We start from the raw sequence: 19,727 nt of genomic DNA, 5'->3' as shown, positions 1-19,727 counted from the left end.
CAGCTGCTCAGGATGCTCAGGCAACATCTATGGAAATGAATAAACAGTCAATGTTTTGAGTGAAGACTCTTCATCAGCACTGGAAAGAAAGGGGACAGAAGCCAGAATAAGAAGTGGGGGAGAGGGGAAGGAGTAATCGTTGCAGGTGATCGGTGAAGTAAAAAGCTGAAAAATGGTCAGACTGCAAATGCTGTCTAGACAGCATCTTGGAAAATAGTACAGTTGACGTTTCGGGCTGAAACCCTTTGGTAGGAAGGGTACTGTACTCTTTTCCTAGATGCTGCCCGGCCTGTTGAGTTCCATCAACATTTTTGTATGTGTTACTTGGACTTTCTGCATCTGCAGATTTTCTCTTGTTTGTGACTTATTCCCGATGAGGGTCTTGGTCCAAATAGTCGACTGTTTATTCCTTTCCACAGATGCTGCCCAACCCGCTGAGTTCCTCCAGAATTTTGTGTATGTTACAAGGCAAAAGTATGTTGTCTTGCTGTACACAGTGCTAGTTAAAGTTCCTGGCTTTGAGTCACTGGGGAAAGCTGTGCTGAAATACTTTGTTTTTCAGACAGTTTAATGTGGAAAGTTTGCTGTTGGGTCAAGGCCATCTCCAGTCTGTTGTTATCAGCTTGTACCACTCACACTGTGGAGCAAACAAATGAAGCATTGTCCTTTGTGTTCTCACCAGCCTATTCAATGTGTTAACCCTTCTCTGGAGCAGTGCTCACACTGTTGATGCGTCAGCACATGGTCACATCACTAAGCACAATACTAATCAGGTGCCAAATCAGGCAAGGTACCCAAACTGTAATGCCTCAGTAAGGCATGCTGACCCGATCCACCCCACACAGGCGCCTCAAATCCCACTCCATCAGCTACTTCCCTACAACCATCAGGTTCTTGAACTGACCTGCACAACCCTTGCCCTACCTCAGCAACAGAATGCTACTGCTCGCCTTGTGGACCATCCTGGACTTGTCTCTGTGGTTGTCTTTTCTTCACTCTGTCACTTCACTGTCTTGACTAGTCCACAGTATATTCTGTGTGTTGTCTACACCCCCACACCCCCATGCTTGTGATAGTGTACCAATACCTCTCCAAACTTGTGCACAGAACAGTAAACACAACTTGGCTTCTCCTGCTGCCTATGACAGAATTTTGCATATAAAGTGCTTTGACGCACCCTGATGAACCGGTATTCAGCTCGCTACTCCGTGAGGTTTACTCACCTCAGCGCTGAACTGGCTCTGCGGCTGTGGACTCACTCTCGGTCACTCTGTGGTTCACGTTTTGTGTTGTTATTTGTTTATGTTTTTATTGTTTCCATGATTTGTTCCTTTTTTTTTGCAGGTTGGTTGTTTGACTGTCTTTGTTGTGTGGGGTTTTTAATGGGTTATGTTGTGTTTCTTTGTTTTGTGGCTGCCTGCAAGAAGATGGATCTCAAGGTTGTACATACATACGTTGATAATAAATGTACTTTGAAATTATGAAAGGAGCCGGTCAAAGCCATTTCCCCCTATGCACACGGTTCTGTGCACTGTTCACTGGGTGGTAAGCTGGGTCAGGAGCCATGACCTTCTCTCATTCCTTGTGCAAGCCCAAGGACTCAGTTGTAGAGAAGAAAGAACTTGCATTTCTTCAGCCTCTTTCACTACTCCAAGGGCTTCACAGTGGAAGAAGTAGTTCACTTCTGACACTCATGCCAGGTAGCTCCAATGCCACAGCCGGGAATGGCTAAGTAAATTGCTTAGCAAGTGGCTCTGTGTGACCATGGGAAAAATACTGATGTGTACATTTAAAATACATGGGCTCTGGATTTCTGGCCTTCCCAGAGCTTAGAAAAATAGAGGATCTGACTGAAACTTATAAAGTTCACTTACTTGGAGATGCAGCTTGGAATAGGCCCTTCGAGCCTCACACCCAGCAACCCCTGACAAAGGCTGATTTAACCCTAACCTACAGTGACCAATTAACCTACTAACTGGTACACCTTTGGAGTGTGAGAGGAAGCCCACACATTCCACGGGGCAGATGTACAAACTCCTTACTGAGGATGCCGGGACTGAACTCTGAACGCTGACTCCCTGAGCTGTAACAGTGTTGTGTTACCACTACGCTGACAGGACTAAGCAGACAGAATGTGAGGAGGATGTTTCCCCTGGTTGGGCTTCTCGACTGGGGTTGATGGACTTGGGTCACAAGAAATTGAGGAGCGATGTGAGGAGAGGCTTCTTCATTCAACAATGAGGAGACTGTGTTTCTTCACTCAGCAATCTACACAATGAGGAGAGGTGCAGAAGCAAGTTGTTGGATATTTTTGAGGAGAAGGCAGGCTTTTGTTATGTGTAGATGGAAGCATGCAGTGGAATATGTTGAGGGTGTGCTGGGGCAGCCTGCAAGTGTCACCATACCTCAGGCACTGACGTAGCACTTCCACAACTTACTAACCCTAACACGTACATCTTTGGAATGTAGCAGGAACCAGAGTACCCAGAGGAAACCCACATGGTCACAGGGAGAACATACAGACAGTGGCAGGAATTGAACCATGATCTTGCAGCTGGCCCTGAAAAGTGTTATCCTAACTGCCTAGTCACGGCATCAAGGAATATGGGATAATAGTTACAGGTGTTTCCTCAGTTTATGAATGCCCAACATGTGCCTGTCCACATGAACGGGCAGTTGGACAGACCAGCAGGATGAATTTGCCAGTGTTTGCAAGGCTGCAGACATCTTCTGCTGGCTGGGAACTTAGTTCATGTCTGCATGTCCAACTTGCAGACTGTTCAAGTTATGAATAGTTCCTGCCCCAACCTGGGGAATGTGTGTTTTGAGGCAGCTGACAGGCTGTAACTGTATTGAAGGGCTGAGTGCTCACTTCACTCACAATGTGGTACGGGCAAGCTCTGTAGCACTTCATGGACTGGCTGCATCACCAGTGGCAAAAGTGGGGAATGGTAGCCTATCAGGTGCATGAGTTATGGTTCAATTGACTTGTATCCTCCCTTGTGAGTGTGTCCAGGTAGTCCGTGAGTATGTGTGAGCCTAGACAGAATAATAAGTTCTTCAACTGTAAGGACCATCAGGTGACTGATTCTTTCCCCACCCACAGCCTCTCTGTGTTCTGTGTTCCTTCACTCTGTCTGCCACAACAGTCAGGATCTCCCGGTGGCCACCCATTTTCAATTTGACCTCCGATTCCGACATGTCTGTCCAAGGCCTCCTCTACTTCCATGATGAGACCAAACTCAGAGTGGAAGGCAGGCCATGCCCTCTTGTCATACTCCCATCGACTAGGAGTGACTGAAGCCTTGGTTCAGGAATGATTACTACCCTACAAACATCAGGCACCTGAACTGGCATCGATAACTTCACTCCCATAACTCTGAACTGATTCTACAACTTACAGCTCATGTTCTCAATATTATTTTATTATTTGCAGAATTTGTCTTTTACACATTGGCTGTTTGTCAGTCTTTGCTATGTATAGTTTTTGTAAATTCTGTTGTATTGGTTACCAATGATAGAATCAAATCATTTAACCTCTTCAGTTCGTCAGATGATTGCATTTCTTACTTTAATGGCTAAAAGATCCAATTTACTGAATTGGAAAGAGATTAACCCTCCTACTATATTTCACTGGTTTTCACAAACTATGTTGTGTTTAAATTTGGAAAAAATTAGAAGTGTGGTTTATGACCCTTCCATTAAATTTGAAAAAACTTTGGAGGCCATTTATTCAGCATTTTCATATGATATAATTTGACCATTTCCAAACTTATTTTACTTCTCTGTTGTGTTGGTTGAGAGGAACGGAGTCGTCAACACTAAGGTTTTCTTTTCTCCCATTTTTTTACTGTTAAAACAGCCCAGGTCTTTTTTTAGTTTAGTTGATTAATTCTGTTTAGATTTGTTTTTTTTTGAGGGGTTATTATTTTTTTTCCTTTTTCATGATTTTTGTCTAGATATTTCTTTTTGTTCTGTATTATTCATTGGTATCCTATATGATTGCGCGTTTTGTCAATTAAGTATTATTTGATTTTATAATTACTCATGTTAATTATAACAATGTATTCCCAATAACTTTGTACTATTATTATGTCATATTTATATTTTGAAACTAATAAAAGGATTGAAAAAGAAAGAAAGTAAATTCTGTTGTATTTTTTTCCTGTGCATCCCTGCAGGAAAATGAATAATGAATCTCAAGGTAATATATGGTAACACAAAAATACTTTGATAAGTTTACTTTGGATGCCTCATATTCCAGCTAGGCATTCTCCAACCTGATGGCATGAACATCAATTTCTCTGACTTGTGATAATCACTCCACTCTGTTCCCCCATTTTCTTGCCCCCCCCCCAAATTCTGTTTTTCTTTTACCCTCCCCATTCTGGTTACCCTCTCACTCCTTCTCTTCTCCTCCTCATCCTCATGACATGACATTCCCATCACCTTCTCCCCTTTACTCCATGCCCACAGTCCTCTCTTATCAGATTCTTCCTTCAGCACTTTACCTCTTCCACCTGTCACCTCCCAGCTTCTTACATCATCCCCCCCTTCCCCCATCCACCATCCCACTCACCTGGTCGCACCTATCACCTACCAATTTCTTGTCCTCGAACTCCATTCCACCACTTTCCACAGGTTTGATGAAGGATCTCAGCCCAAAATGCCAACTGTTTATCCTCTCCATAGATGCTGCCTGGCCTGCTGGGCTCCTCCGGCATTGTGTATACATTACTCTTTGTCACTTTTGAAAGACTAAAGTTGAAGATTTGAATGATGTCCCGTATGCAACAGCCATGCCTGAGACTAGGCTGGTCACATCCCCCTCTGCCACCAAGTTCAATAGCTGTCAACCCCAGGACCAAACACATTAGGATAGCCATTGCTACGAGGATTTTGGCTCCACGGCGGGGTAAACATGTGCTTGTTCAGGGGGCTGTACAGCAGAGAAGGCCTGCAGCTGACTAAAAGTCTGTTCTTTTTCCTCGCAGAGGAATGAAGGTGATTGAGAACCGTGCCCTAAAGGACGAGGAGAAGATGGAGCTGCAAGAGATCCAGCTGAAGGAAGCCAAACACATTGCAGAGGAGGCAGATCGCAAGTATGAAGAGGTGAGTGAGGCTGCTGGCTCTGTGGAGGGGTGACCACAGGCTAGGGTAATAATGCACATGGCAGACAACGTTGCTGTTCAGCTGGAGTTTCCCTTTTCAGAAGAACTTTTTCGTTGTTATGAAGAGGGTGTTGCATTTAAAATTAAAGAGGTAAGTTTAAATTTAGATGCACATTCCAGGCACTCATCCCCTCTGTATGTGTTAAACATGGGAGGAGCCTCAGCGATGTAGAGCAGTTGAATGGAACAGCTGTTTATCTGCACAGCTCGACAAATGGGCCCCTTTAAGGATATAAGAAATAGAAGCAGGTGCAGGCCATTCCGTCCCTTATTTGAGGCACATAGGCACAGAGGGAATTTTGTTACTAGCCAATCAAGTTTTATTTTTAATTTAAAAAATTTACAAGAATAACTCGTGCAACACTTTTTCTTGGTTAAATTCATAGACCATGTATTTAGTGTTAAATTACAGTTTAAAACCAATAACGCTGTTGCCACCACCACCACCCTGGGGGTGGTACATTACGGCAATAATTAAGGGGTTTCCTCACCAGTAGCGGAAGAGGTCCTTCCCCACCGAGCCCTTGCAGTGGCTGCGGAGCATCCCGCAACATATACTTCTGCGGCCTGGAACGTGCACCGTTCCTCCACGGACATCTCGATGTGCTGGCAGACCAACAACTTTCTGGCAAGGAATTGAGAGATCCATGTGCAGGCAGATTTGCCGTTTAAATTGGCATTGTGGGCCAGTATTGCTCCACTCACATTTATAATAGAAATTCCCTGTCAAAATGTGCTGCGATTACAGCCTCCCATTAGCACTCCTTGGTGTTTAATTCCCATCAGAGTGGGAATAGGTCTTGTTTCCCCTTCCCATCTCACGCGAACAACACCCACAAAGTGTTATGGAAAATTAAAGAGTGGGCACGCCTCCTAACTGGAAACCAGTTGACCTTGACGTGTCCCATCTTTCTTGCAGGTTGCCCGCAAGCTGGTGATCATTGAGGGTGATCTTGAGCGGACTGAGGAGCGCGCTGAGGTGACAGAGTCGTAAGTATTTGGTTCCAGCCACCCCTTTGTTTGCTAGTGTGCATGGGCGTTCCTCATAATGCATGTTGCTTGGAAGATGGGTCTAAAAGTTAAATTCTGAAAACCTGGTTGGTTTCCCACTGCGTATTTTATGATTCAGTAGAGCACCACTTGTCTACAGTATAATCAGAAAACTGGTTTCTTACCTCACACATACCAAGGTACGGTGAAAAGTTTTGCATGCCATCCATACTGATCATTTCCTCACAACGGTACGTTAATGTGGCACAAGGGAGGAACAATAACAATGCAGAATAAAGTGTTACAGTTGCAGAGTGTAGTGCAGGCAGGTCACCATGAGGTAGATTGTGAAGTCAGGGATCCATCTTATTGTATAGGAGTGCCATTCAACTGCCTTATACTGTCTGGAACTTAGAGGCTATGGTCTGACTTGATTAAAGGTTTTAAGGTATTAAGGTGAATAAAACATTGTGTTCATAATATGACAAGATGGACACTGTTGCATACTAGACTGTTCAACAGTCTCATAACACCAGGGTAGAAGCTACCTACTTTTAGGCTTCGTATCTTCTACCTGATTTTTTTTGGGGGGGGGGGGCGCGGATAGGAGAAAAGAAGGTGTCTGGGGTAGGTGCAGGGCCTTCGGTTATACTCGCAAACAGGAGGAATTCTGCAGATGCTGGAAATTCGTCAGGACTAGGGTCTCGAAGGGTCTCGGCCTGAAACATCGACTGTACCTCTTCCTATAGATGCTGCCTGGCGGCGTTCACCAGCAACTTTGATGTGTGTTGCTTCGGTTATACTGTCTGCTTTACTGAGGCAGTGCATTGTGGGTAGGTATGTTATGGTCCAGGGTTCCATGGGCAGCCATGGTAGTGTAGCGGTTAGTGTGACACTATTACAGTTAAGCATTTCCTCTGTAGGAAAGTTTGAATGCTCTTCCCATGTGCGTATGGGTTTCCTCCCACAGTCCAAAGACATAACAGTTAGTAAGTTGGTTGGTCATTGCAAACTGTCCTGTGATTAAGTTAGGGTTAAAGAGGTGTGTTGCTGGGTTGTCAGCTCTGTAGGCTAAACAGGCCTCTTCCGCATAGTATCTCTAAATAAATAATGTGATCTTTCAGAGATCTGAATCCATCGTCACCAGGAACCCCCAACAAAAAAGAAAATTTTAAAAAGCTGCAGATGCTGGCGATCTAGAACAAAAAAAGGACATATTGAAAACACCCAGCATCAGGTCAGGCAGCATCTGTGAATACAGGAACAGTTAATATTTCAGGTCAAAGACACTTCATCAGATTTGGGAAAAAAAGAATGCGCTAGAAGAGCTCGGTGGGTTGAGCAGCATCTGTGGAAGGAAAGGAGCTGTTGACGTTTGGCTCGAATCCCTGCATCAGGACGAGGCTATTGCTCGGTACATCTCGTCTCACGCAGCTTCCAGCTCTGTCTGCAGGGCTCCCAGTTCAACCTCGGCCAGGCTGTTGTTATTTCCTGCCTTCTGTGGAAAAGGAAGTGATCCCACTCTTCCGCTGCCTGTTCTGATGAAGGCCCTTTGATCTGACCTGTTAACTCTGCTTCTGTTCCCCCACCCCTGGCTGCACGAGCGTTACCAAGATTTTAAATATTTAATTCAAACAATTTGGAAGGAAAGTTAGCATAGGTAAAGCTGATCTTTAGGGTGGCTCAGTGGCATAGCAGTTACTGCAATCGCTGTATAGTGCCAGTAATTACCGATCGGGGTTCAATTCCCACTGCTACGTTCTCCTTGTGACCGCGTGGATGCTCTGGTTCTCTTCCCTCCCCAACATTCCAAAGACATCTGGGTTCGGGTTAGGAAGATATGAGAATGCTGCGCCCATGACATTTGCAGGCCAGCGCAATCCTCACTGATTCAATGCAAGCAGCACGTTTCACTGTATGCTTCAATGTACACGTGACAAAGCTAGTCTTTAACTGTCATCAAAGTGAATCTCCTGTTACCAGATTGTCACTAATGGTCTTCAGGAATCGAAGTTCCTTCAGTATAACATCCGATCCACGGTGCGATGGTTGACTTTTAACTGCTCCCCGAATTGACCACCTTTGCCTCTCAGTTGGAAGGAAATCAGGGATTGGCAGTAGGTGCTGTACCCATGGATCAGAAACTACAATTAATCTCGGTGCTTATTTTGTCCCTAAAGTTACTTGGATTCCCTTCTGTGCAGATGCTGGTATAAGATTTTTAAATTTATTTTTATTTAGAGATACAGCACAGTAACAAGCCCTTTTGTCCCAATAAGCCTGTGCTGCCCAATTAACTGACTAACCTGTATGTCTCTGGAATGTGGGACGAAAGCGGAGCACAACGCTGTCACAGGGAGAGTGTACAAACTCCTTACGGACAATATCAGTAATTGAACCCAGGCCTGTTTCAACTGATTAAATGCCATTGCACTTCTGAGCGGGAACCTTACTGATCTGGAACCACGCCCATCTGTTACACAGAGAGTGCAGAGGAGATTTACCAGGATGCTGCCTGGACTAGGGGGCATGTCTTATGAGAATAGGTTGAACGAGCTAGGGCTTTCTCCTTTCGAGCAAAGGAGGAGGAGAGGTGTACTTGATAGAGATGTACAGAAGATAAGAGGTACAGATCTAGAGGACAGCCAGAGACTTTTTCCCAGGGCAGAAATGGCTAATATGAGGGGACATAATTTTCGGGTGATTATAGAGGACAGCATTGGGGAAATAGCAGAGGTTGGTTTCTTACACAATGTGGTGTGTGTGTGGAGTGCGCTGTTAGCAGTAGTGGGAGAGGCAGATACATTAGAGACTCCTTTAGGTGTTTAGTTTGATCCTGGGGTAGTTTAAATTAAAGTATCAGCACAACGTTGAGGGTTGAAGTGCCTGTACTGTTCTATGTTGTAAATTAATTAATGGAATGAGTGTGTCAGTGGCCAGGCTGGCATTTATCACTCGTCTCTGGTTATCCCCTGAACCGAGTGGCTTGTTGGGCCCTTCCTCATTGCAGCTTTCCCCAAGGCTGCAGCACTTTGCTTAGCACACAGGGCTGGCTTTTCAAAGGACGGGCAATCATTAGGGCAAGGAAACGGCTGTCACTGTTCTGAGAGCAGCTATGTAAGCACAAAACGACCTATTCAGGGCGAGTGAAGCTCCTCAAAGGACAAGGGACCAGGTACTGAGTGCCTGATCTGTTTTCAGGGGCTCCTAATGATGTGGGTGTTGCTGTACTCCGCTGTTTTCCTGGGGATGTTCCTCGCACCCCTGGTTATTGGGGGCTATCTACTGTCAGAGTGTGGAAACCAACTAGATTTTCAAGACTTGAGGTGGTGAATGTGTCACTTTCCTGAGATGAAATCAAATCTTTTTCACCGACATTAATCCCAGGTGCAGTTGCTTTGTTTTACATGCCAGCCCAACATTCCCTATTTCCTGTTCTCCCCCGCTGCCTTACCTAGAGCTGCTGACTGAGACTGATGACCAGCACCTCTGGTGTTACTTATCCATGGTACCAGACCCTCATCAGGGCCTCAACAGCAGTGACGGCAACCCAGTTAACTCTGGCATGGTGTGCAGGGCCTTCCTCCTCTCCCAGCCTCTGCATTCAGCTCCTCTCTCTCCCAGCTCACCCTGCTCGGACTGAGGTTTGAATCCAGAGCCACTGCCTACTCGGCAAAGAGAGCCTGCCTATATGCAAAACTAGAGGCATTTCCTAGGTTGGATTCATGGCTGGGACTGTTGGAAGGCTAACTTCAGCTCCTTCGGTATTCCTAGAAATCTAAGACCTAACCTGTGATCTCCCTAACTCTTAAGTGTGCTCCTTTCCCATACTGGTCCAACCGTCTAGGAGACTGGTTCCAGAGTAAATACAGTACCTACCAACACCAGCCCTTAAATCTAATTATTTTATTTAGAGATACAGCATGGTAATGGGTTCTTCTAGCCCAATTACACTCGCGACCAATTAACCAATCAGTACGTCTTCGGATTGAGGAAGGAAACCGGAGCACCCGGAGGAAACCCACACAGTCATGGGGAGAATGTACAAACTCCTTGCAGAGAGTGTCAGGAACCTGATTGTAAGAGTTATACAAGGCAGACGTAGACTCTTTGGCCCAGCTAATACATGCCTTCGCTGGAGCTGTGATAGCATTGTATCACAATGCTACCCTACGGTCCCTACAGATCCATGTCCCTGCTTGGTAATCGGGTGGGCACCCAACACTACCTTTCCACCTCACCTGGGGCAATATGACCCCACCGTCACCTCAACCTAAATGGGAATTGTCTGACCAATCACTCCCAAGGGACTCAAACCCAAACCCGGCTGTCTGTATGGTTCAGCCCTCTGCCAGCAGTAGGGTTTCTCCATAGGCCCTTTGTCGGTCAGCTGACGGAGATGTGAACTTCTCCAGTGATATGCCATTGCTTGTTTCACTCACCCAACCAGCGGCCAAGCCTACTTTCGAGGGAAAGTGACATCTCGCCATGAACCTTTCCCATTTTAACTTGCTCTTGTTCAGTGTTACATGTTCTCGGGATTCGGGACCAGCAAACCTCATCATGACTGTGTTCCCCTTTTTTTTTCCTTGTATCCCTTTTTGTTCTCTGGTTTCTTTGCATGCTGTTCATTATCAAATCATCCCATTTGACCCATGACCCCTCTTGCACGTACCCTGTGGACACTAACAGCAATTTGCGGAAATTGGAGGAGGAACTTAGAAGCAGGGATCAGTCTTTGAAAACCTTACTCGCGTTAGAGGAAAAGGTACTGGACACTTTCTGCTCTTCTTTCCTCACTTGCTGAATTGTTTCCCTGTAAACTTGGGGAGAAATGAGGGGGAGGCTTTGTTTTGCTGCATGTGACACTTTGACTGTCAAATAATTATTCTTACAACCTGAAATGTTACTTGTGGTTAATTTAATACTGTTTCAGCTGCAGTTTCTGTAAACTGAAATCTAGACTTTTCTAGGACCGTTGGGTATGGCGACAGGTATTGCTTTGTTGATTCACAGCTGGAGGCGTGAAGAGATCTGTTTTTAAAAAAAAAGTGGCTCGAACACAGAGATGGGAATGAGGCCAATATACACTCAGTGGCCACTTTATTAGGTGCACCTGTACACCTGGTTAATACAAAAATCTAATCAGCCAATCATGTGGAAGTAACTCAATGCATAAAAGCATGCAGACATTGGCAAGAGGTTCAGACCAAACATCAGATTGGGGAAGAAATGTCATCTTAAGTGACTTTGTGGAATGATTGTTGGTGTCAGACAGGGTGGTTTGAGTATCTCAGAAACTGCTGATCTGGGATTTTCACACATAGCAATCTCTCGAGTCTACAGAGAGTGGTGCAAAAACAACAAATATCCAGTGAGTGACAGTTCTCTGGGTGAAAATGCCTCATTAGTGAGAGAGGACAGAGGAGAATGGCCAGATAGGTTCAAGCTGACAGGAAGGTGGCAGTAACTCAGATAACCACATGTTACAACGGTGGTGTGCAGAAGAGCATCTCTGAATGCACAACGTGTCCAACCTTGTAGGGGACAGGCTACAGCAGCAGAAGACCAGACTGGGTTCCACTCCTGTACCTAATAAAGTGGCCACTGAGAGTACGTCAAGAGCTTACATTATAGCTTTAAAAAAAACTATTTCTAACTGCACATGTTAATTCCCCTTCTTTCATCCACATCCAGTCTAATCCTCTGTAGAGATGATTTCTACCCTAATCACTAATTCTAGTGACTGACATGTCCCTCCCACTGCACCCATCATCGACCTTCATCCTGCCCGCTTGTCTGTCTGCACTCCCTCCTTCTGGTGTGTCTGTGTCCTTTCTGTTCTGTCCGTTTCTCTCCTCCCTCTAGTGGCAAAAAGAATCCAAAGGGAGTTAATCTGCATGTGTAGGAGTGATCAAACTGCAGGGGTACATAGAAATAGGGGATTAGTTCTCTGTGGACTGGCTAGGGTCAAAGGGGTTCCTTCTGTGCTGTAAGAAATTAGGCAAAGACCCAATTAGTTTAATTTTCTGTTTGAAGATGAATGCACCCAGCAACTCACCAATTTAACCCTAGCTTAATCATGAGATAATTTCCAATGACCAGTTAACCTACTAACCGGTACAGTTATGAATAGTGGAAGGAAACCCACATGTACAGACTTTCTTACAGAGGACGTTGGAATTAAATGCTGAACTCTGACACCCCTGAGCTGTTTTTATTTATTTTTATATAGGAATCAGACATTTCATATCTTAAAAAATGTAAATTAAGAGTTGAGAGTGACTTAAAAAGCAATGGTTGCAAGATCGTAAACCTTTCATCTCTGTGCTCTCCCATCCCAATATTGAAGACTTTTTAGTTCCCTCCAGTGCTACCTTGGGTGTGACAGAGTTCCGTGAGAGATGCCCTTTGGGTTTCTCTGAGGCCACTAATTGGCATGGTGGCAGAGTCATTAGCATAACGCTGTTACAGTGCCAGCAACATAGGTGAGGAGTCCCAAAGAAGGGTCTCGGCCCAAAATACCAACTGTTTATTCCTCTCCATAGATGCTGCCTGACCTGTTAATTTCCTCTGGCATTTTATGTGTGTTAGTGATATGTTGAATCATTGCAGGACAACTACTGGAAAAACACACCCAGAGCTTTGAGAATGGATCACTTGATTTTGTTTTGCATACCCTCCTGTGTGTGAAGCTTTTGTTTTTGTGTATGCCACATTCTTTATTGATTGCTTCTTTCTCTCTCTCTCTGCTTTCTCCCTTCCTCCCTTCCTTATGTCATTTGGTGGTTGTTCTGTCCTCTATTGTGTTGCTCACTCCCCTTTCCCCCACTCCTTCCTTTCCCTGCACCAACAGCAAGTGTGCAGAGCTAGAAGAGGAGCTTAAAAATGTGACAAATAATCTCAAGTCACTGGAAGCCCAGGCTGAGAAGGTAGGCTTGTCCTTTTCCCCAGAATTCCCTCTCCCCTTTCCTATCTGTGTGTTTCACAAGAAGATCTCAAAGCATCCTCTGTACACAAAGTCAGTCAAATACAGTCTAATCAAACTTGTTCAACCCTAGCCAGTGTTTAATGAAGGGTGTAATTTGGTTTTCTGTTGAGGTGTCTTTGTTGTGTGTGATTGGCAATGATAAGACTTGTGGGGATGGAATATAATGGCTTACATGTATCCAAGCAACATGGGGTTAGTGTAGGAAAGTGTCAATAAGATAAAAGATCGACTGTAATCGTATCAAACAGACCAAGCACGAGGGCCCGAATGACCTATCTCTGTCTCTGTTTCAATCTTTGGAGTGGCTTTTCTCTCAGGCGCCACCAAAATTTGCTGTTTCTCCTGCATTTACCATACTTGGGCTCAGGAATGTTACGGAGACTGAAGGTTCTTGAGCTATGAGGGGAGACTACTGAAGGAGAGACTGGTTAGGCTCCGACTGTTTTCCCCTGGAGTGTAGGAGGGGTGACCTTGGAGAGGTTTATAAAATCGTGAGGGGCCTAGATAAGGTTGATGGTCACAATCTTTCAACCCAGGGTAGGGAAGTCTAAAACTAATGGGCATGCGCTTAAGGTGAAAGGGGAAAGGTTAGTAACATTTATTTGACTTTGACCCTCTGTGGGGAAAGTCAATTAAATTTTTATTATCAAAGTACTTATGTTACACTTACAGGAAAATAAATAGCATAAACAAAAAAACGACACACAAAGTCCTCAACAACCAATGTGCAAAAGTTCTGCAGAAGGTAATAGTCCTGAGATCATGAGTTGTAAAGAGAACCTCGAATGAGCTTGCAGAGGAAGTGGTAAAGGCAGGTACAGCTACAACATTTAAGACAGTTGTGGCTAGGAACGGTTTTGAGGCAAGTGGAACTAGCTTGGGTGGACGAGTTAGGCCAAAGGGCCTGTATCTCTGCCTCGATGACTGATGCAGAACTGCACCCCTGGAACCCACATCTGGGTCTGCTGTAGACCTGTAACTCCATTATCAGGAGACTGCCAGGGGAATTAAATAGGAAGTACACCAAATGCAGACATTTTCTATCAGTATTCAAAATTGTTTAATGCCATTTCCTGTACTCGAGTGTGAAGGAGAACAAAATAATTGTTACTCTGGATCTGGAGCACCAAAAAAAAAACACAATAATTTTTAAAAAGCACAATAAATACGTAAGATGGCAGATTGTTGTATGTCCAAAAAGTGACACTGGGCTGTACATAAGGTGACTGACAGGAAATAATAAAGTAGTGGTGGAGTTACTGGGTAGAGGTGTTGATCAGCCTTGGGGAAAGTAACTGTTTTTGAGTGTGGTGGTTCTAGCATAGGTGCTACGTAGCCTCCTTCCTGATGGGAGTAGGGTAAACCGTCCATGAACAGGGTAGGGGGGATCCTTTATGATATTGTTGGCCATACTCTGGCACCCTTCTGTCTATGTGTCTTTAATGGCGTAGGCTGCTGAGGCATTGGACGGTTTTGACTAAAGGTCGTAGAGCCTTCCTGTTCGCTACCGTGCAGTTTCTGTTCTGTGCAGAAATGCAGCATGTTAGGATGTTCTATATGGAAAATATAGAGAAATATGAAAGAGAAAGAGGATTGGAGGTTTTGTGGGAAGAATTGTGGGCGGTGGAGCAGAGGGATTGAATGTCTATCCTTGAGCGGTGAACTCTGTTTCTGCAGTTTTGACATTCCTGAACGTTTCAGCATTTCAAGATATCTTTAAACAGGAGATTCTGCAGATGCTGGAAATCCAGAGCGAAATACACAAATGGATCAATGGAGGGGAATAAACAGTTGAGATTTCAGGCCACAACTGGAAAGGAAGGGGACAGAAACCAGATAATAAGAAGCTGGGGAGAGGGGGAGGAATACAAGGTGATAGATGAAACCAGGTGAGGGGGAAGGTAGGTGGGTGGGGGAGGGGATGAAGTGAGAAGCTGGGAGGTAAAGGGCTGAAGAAGGAGGAGCCGAACAGGAGAGGAGAGTGGGCCATGGAGAAAGGGAAGGAGGAGGGGAACCAGAGAGAGACGATGGACAGGTGAGGAGAAGAGGTCAGAGTGGGGAAATAAAGTGGGAATGGAGAAAGGGGAAAAAGTTACCAGAAGTTGGAGAAATCAATGTTCACGCCATCAGGTTGAGGGGTACTCACGCAGTATGAGGTGTTGTTTCTCCAACCTGAGAGTAGCCTCATCATGGCCATTTATACAGACTTTTCTCCAAGGTGGGGTTTGAGGGTATATCTTGGCTAGGGCTCTGGCAGCTCTTCGAACAGTGATGTGTTGTGTGAATGGCTGAGACGTGGCCCAGAAAGGGGAAGTGGGGGCTGTAAAGGGAAAAAATCTCTAGACTGGTGCTTCAAATCGTCCCATCCCAGGACAGACAGGCTATCAGGACAGACCGACACCAACCCTGGCCCAGTGAGGCAGTCTGTGCAGATGAGGAAATGTGCATTTGAAAGGCAGAAGGTGACTGTGCATTAGTTTCCTGAGTCTCTGTATTATTATCAGCCTTCGCTAGTCACTGTAACGGCCTTTAAGCTGTACTTCTCCCACCTTTTTAATTACATAGTCCTCACGTCACTCAGCACTGCTGTCTATTTTGGGCCTTCTGTGCATTTCTCATTGTATCTCCTTTTTATTCTGTGTCTGTACATGCCTTTGTACCCACAGCCACACCCACGCCATCACCCTCACCACATCCCTTCACAGAGTTCTCCTAAACCATTCATATGTTCCTCCTGCACAGGAAGCAAAGTCTGTAGCCCCACACCGACACACAGGAGCCACGCCCAGAGTTAGAACATATTTTTGTCACACTGAGCAGGGAAATTGGGATGTCATGTTTTCTTGGTGAGGCCACACTTGGAAATTCTGTTCAGCTTTAGTCGCCCTGCTTTAGAAAAGTTGCTATTTAGTTGGAAAGATTGAGAAAGATGTTGCTGGGATTGGAAGGACTGAGTTATGGAGAGAGGTTTAGCAGGCTAGGACTTTATTTCCAGGAGAATGAGAGCTGAGCATCAGAGCTGTATAGGATCATGAAGGGCAGAGATAGACGCAGCCATTTTCTTAAGGTTGGGCAATGACCAGCTAGAGGGTAGAGGTTTAAGGTGAGATGGAAGAGATTTAATGAGGGGAAAAATTTTCACCCAGAGGGTGGTTAATATATGAAAGGAACTGCCAGAAGTGGTTGTAACAACATTTTAAAGGTTCAAAGATAGGCATGGTTTGGAGAGATGTGGGCCAACAAGCTTAGGTGGGAATCTGGGTCAGCATGGACCAGTTGGGCTGAAGGGCCTGTGTGACTCTATGCCTGTGGTGGTGAAGACAGCAGCAGGTAAAAGTGCCAGTAAACTGTGAGAGGAGTTGGGAGAGGCTTTCCTGTGTCAGGATGATGCAGACAGGTTCAGTGATATGGCCTTGCCATGGTAAGCTGTCAAGGAGTGTGTGAGAGGGGTGGGGTGGGTGGGGGGAGGCTTTCCGGTGTCGGGATGATGCACACAGGTTTGGTTGAAGAGCATCTCATCAACCCTGTCTTTTTGTCATCAAACAATGAGTAACTTGGTACAAATTAAGTAACTTGATTGAACCTCTCTTTCTCTCTCCCTTTCCCTCCTCTTCCAGTACTCTCAAAAGGAAGACAAATATGAAGAAGAAATCAAACTCCTGACTGATAAGCTGAAGGAGGTGAGAATACAATGAATAAGATTCCTCAGGGCATATTTCATTATGTTTATAGCTGGTGTTTGGTTTATTGTTTCACATGTAGCCAGATTTGGTGAAAAGCCTGGTTTGCATGCCATCCAGAAGTTGGTTTCATGTTTAAATACATTGAGATACAAAAGGAAAATACTGCAGAATGAGTGTTAGAGTTACAGGGAGAGTGCGTGCAGGTAGGTAATAGGGTGCAAAGAGCACGATGACATGGGCTGAGAGATCGAGAGTTTAAGTGTCTCAAACAAGAGATTCTGCAGACACCAGAAATCCAGAGCAACACACAGAGAATGCTGGAGGAACAGTAGGTCGGGCAGCATCCATGGAGAGGAATAAACAGAGAACAATTCAGAGCCGGAAGAGAAGTGGGGGAAGAAATAAGTAAGTGGGAGGGGGAGCAGGAGATAGATGAGACCAGGTGGGTTGGTGGGTGGAGAGAGGGAGGCTGGTTTACGAGATTGAGTTGACAACTCTTTGCGGTTTCTAGTGGTCTTGGTCAGAGCAGTTGCCACATCGTGTGATGCAGGCAGATAGGATTTCCTCTGTGGGGCAAAAATTAATGAGTGTCACTGGGGATGTGCCAAATAGGCCATTTGGCCCATCAAGTCTGCCATTCCATCATGGCTGATCCTCCTGCCTTCTCCCCATAACTTTTGACACTCATTAATCAACAACCTATCAACCTCAGCCTTAAATATACTCAATGATTTGGTGTGCACAGCTGTCTGTGGCAATGAATTCCACAGATTCACCAACCTCTGGCTAAAGAAATTCCTCATGTCTGTTCTAAATGGGCATTCCTCTATTCTGAGGCTCTGCCCTGCGGTCCTAGACTCCCCAACTTCAGGAAACATCCTCTCCATGCCCACTAAATCTAGACCTTTCAATATTCGACTGGTTTCAGTGAGATCCCTCCTCGTTCTTCTGAACTCTGGTGAGTACTGGCCCAGAGCTGTCCACTAGATTATCTCCAATGTCAGCACATCCCTTCTTAGATAAGGGGCCCAAAACTCCATTTGTAGTCTGCCCAATGCCTTGTACAACCTCAGCATTACAACCTTGCTTTTGTTTTCTCTCCTCTTGAAATGAACACTAACTTTGCATCTGCCTTCCCCACTGTCGACTCAGCCTGCAAGTTAAGGAAGCTTAGGGAATCCTGCACGAGGACTCCCAAGTTCCTCTGCACCTGTGATTTTTGCATTTTCTCCCCATTTACAAAATAATCGACACCTTTATTCCTTCTGCCAAAGTTTATGGCTATGCATTATATTCCATCTGCCACCTCTTTGTCCATTCCCCCAGTCTGTCAGTCCTTCTGTAGATGCGCTGCTTCCACAACACTTCCTGCCCTTCCACTTTTAAGATCGTCTGCAAACTTGGCACAAAGCCATCAGTTCCTTTATCCAAATCATTGACATACAACGTGAAAAGTGGTCTCAACACAGAGCCCTGCAGCACACCATTGCTCACCGAGCCAAACAGAAAAGGCCCACTCTTTTGCCTCCTGCCAAAATCCAAAAAAAGCATCCACTGACTCTCCTTTGTCTATCCTGCCTGTTATTTCCTCAAAGAATTCCAACAGATTTGTCAGGCAAAATTCCCCCTTTTAGAAACGCATGCTCACTTTGGCCTGCTTTATCATGCGTCTCCAAGTACCCTGAAACCTCATCCTTAACAAATGACTCGCTCATCTTTCCAACCACTGAAGTCAGGCTAACTGGCCTATAGTTTCCTTTCTTCTGCCTCCCTCTTTTACAGAGTGGAGTGATATTTGTAATTTTCCAGTCCTCGGGAATCATTCTAGAATCTAGAGCTCATGCCTCCACAATCTCTTCAGCCACCTCTTACAGAACCCTGGGGTGTAGTCCACCTGTTCCAGGTGTCTTGTCTACCCTCAGACTTTTCAGCTTCCCAAGCACCTTGTCCTTAGTAATACCGATGACACTTGCTTCTGCATCCTGACTATCCTGCGTTTATGACATTCTACTAGTGTCTTCCACAGTGAAGACTGGCACAAAATACTTGTTCCTCTGCCATTTCTCTGTCCCCATTACTTCCTCTCCAACATCATTTTCCAGGGGTCTGATATCCAATCTCGTTTTTCTTTTACTCTTTGCATAGCTGAAGAAACATTTTGTATCCTTTTTTTTTTATATTACTGGAGAGCTAACTATTATGTTTTTTCTTTATATTGCTTTTCTAGTTGCCCTTCTGTTGGTTTTTAAAGGCTTTCCAATCCTCTAATTTTGCTATATTATACGCCCCCTCTTGCTTTTCAGCTGCCTTAGACTTCCCTTGTCAGCCACGGTTGCTACATTGTCCCTTTAGAATACTACTTCATCTTAGGGCTGTATCTTTCCTGCACCTTCCAAATTTCTCCCAGAAGTACCAGGCATTGTTGTTCTGTTGCCAAACCCTGCTAATCAATTGTGGCCAACTCCCCTCTCATGCCTCTAATTCCCTTTGCTCCATTGTTATACTGATGCACCCGATTTTAGCTGCTGCTTCTCAAACTGCTGGGTGAATTCTGTCATATTATGATCACTATCTCCCAAGGGTTCCTTTATCTCAAACTTCCTGATCAAATCTGGGTCATCAGATAACAACCCAATCCAGAATTACTGTTCCCTAGTGGGCTTAATCACAAGCTGCTCTAAAAAGCCATCTCATGGGCATTCTACAAATATTCTCTTGGGATGCAGCACCAACCTGATTTTCCCAATCTACCTGCATATTGAAACCTCCCATGACTATTGTAACATTGCCCCTTTGACATGCCTTTTCTATTTCCCGTTGTGATTTGTAGCCCGAATTCTGGCTACTGTTTGTATATAGCTCCCCTATCAGGATCTTTTTACCCTTGCAGTT

At 45.0% G+C, this 19,727-nt stretch overlaps 1 protein-coding gene across 9 annotated transcripts in view; it reads left to right on the top strand.

Annotated features, from left to right (window-relative positions):
* The window catches only part of LOC140212342 (tropomyosin alpha-3 chain), a 79,463-nt gene that overhangs the window by 42,241 nt on the left and 17,495 nt on the right, over positions 1–19,727 (top strand). For 5 of the 9 annotated variants that reach the window (XM_072283069.1, XM_072283105.1, XM_072283063.1 and 2 more), the window contains 4 exons: positions 4,995–5,112; positions 6,091–6,161; positions 13,018–13,093; positions 16,770–16,832. In XM_072283069.1, coding sequence (XP_072139170.1) covers positions 4,995–5,112; positions 6,091–6,161; positions 13,018–13,093; positions 16,770–16,832 — 328 coding nt within the window. Of the gene's footprint in view, positions 1–4,994; positions 5,113–6,090; positions 6,162–10,853; positions 10,930–13,017; positions 13,094–16,769; positions 16,833–19,727 lie in introns of all 9 variants that reach the window. The other 4 variants (XM_072283078.1, XM_072283115.1, XM_072283056.1 and 1 more) reach the window with 1 other exon arrangement.

The sequence above is a fragment of the Mobula birostris genome, chromosome 2 (genome assembly GCF_030028105.1).
Source record: "Mobula birostris isolate sMobBir1 chromosome 2, sMobBir1.hap1, whole genome shotgun sequence".
Taxonomy (NCBI): Eukaryota; Metazoa; Chordata; class Chondrichthyes; order Myliobatiformes; family Myliobatidae; genus Mobula; species Mobula birostris.
Note: the sequence above shows the minus strand (reverse complement) of the source record. Positions and strands in the feature narration are given on the sequence as shown.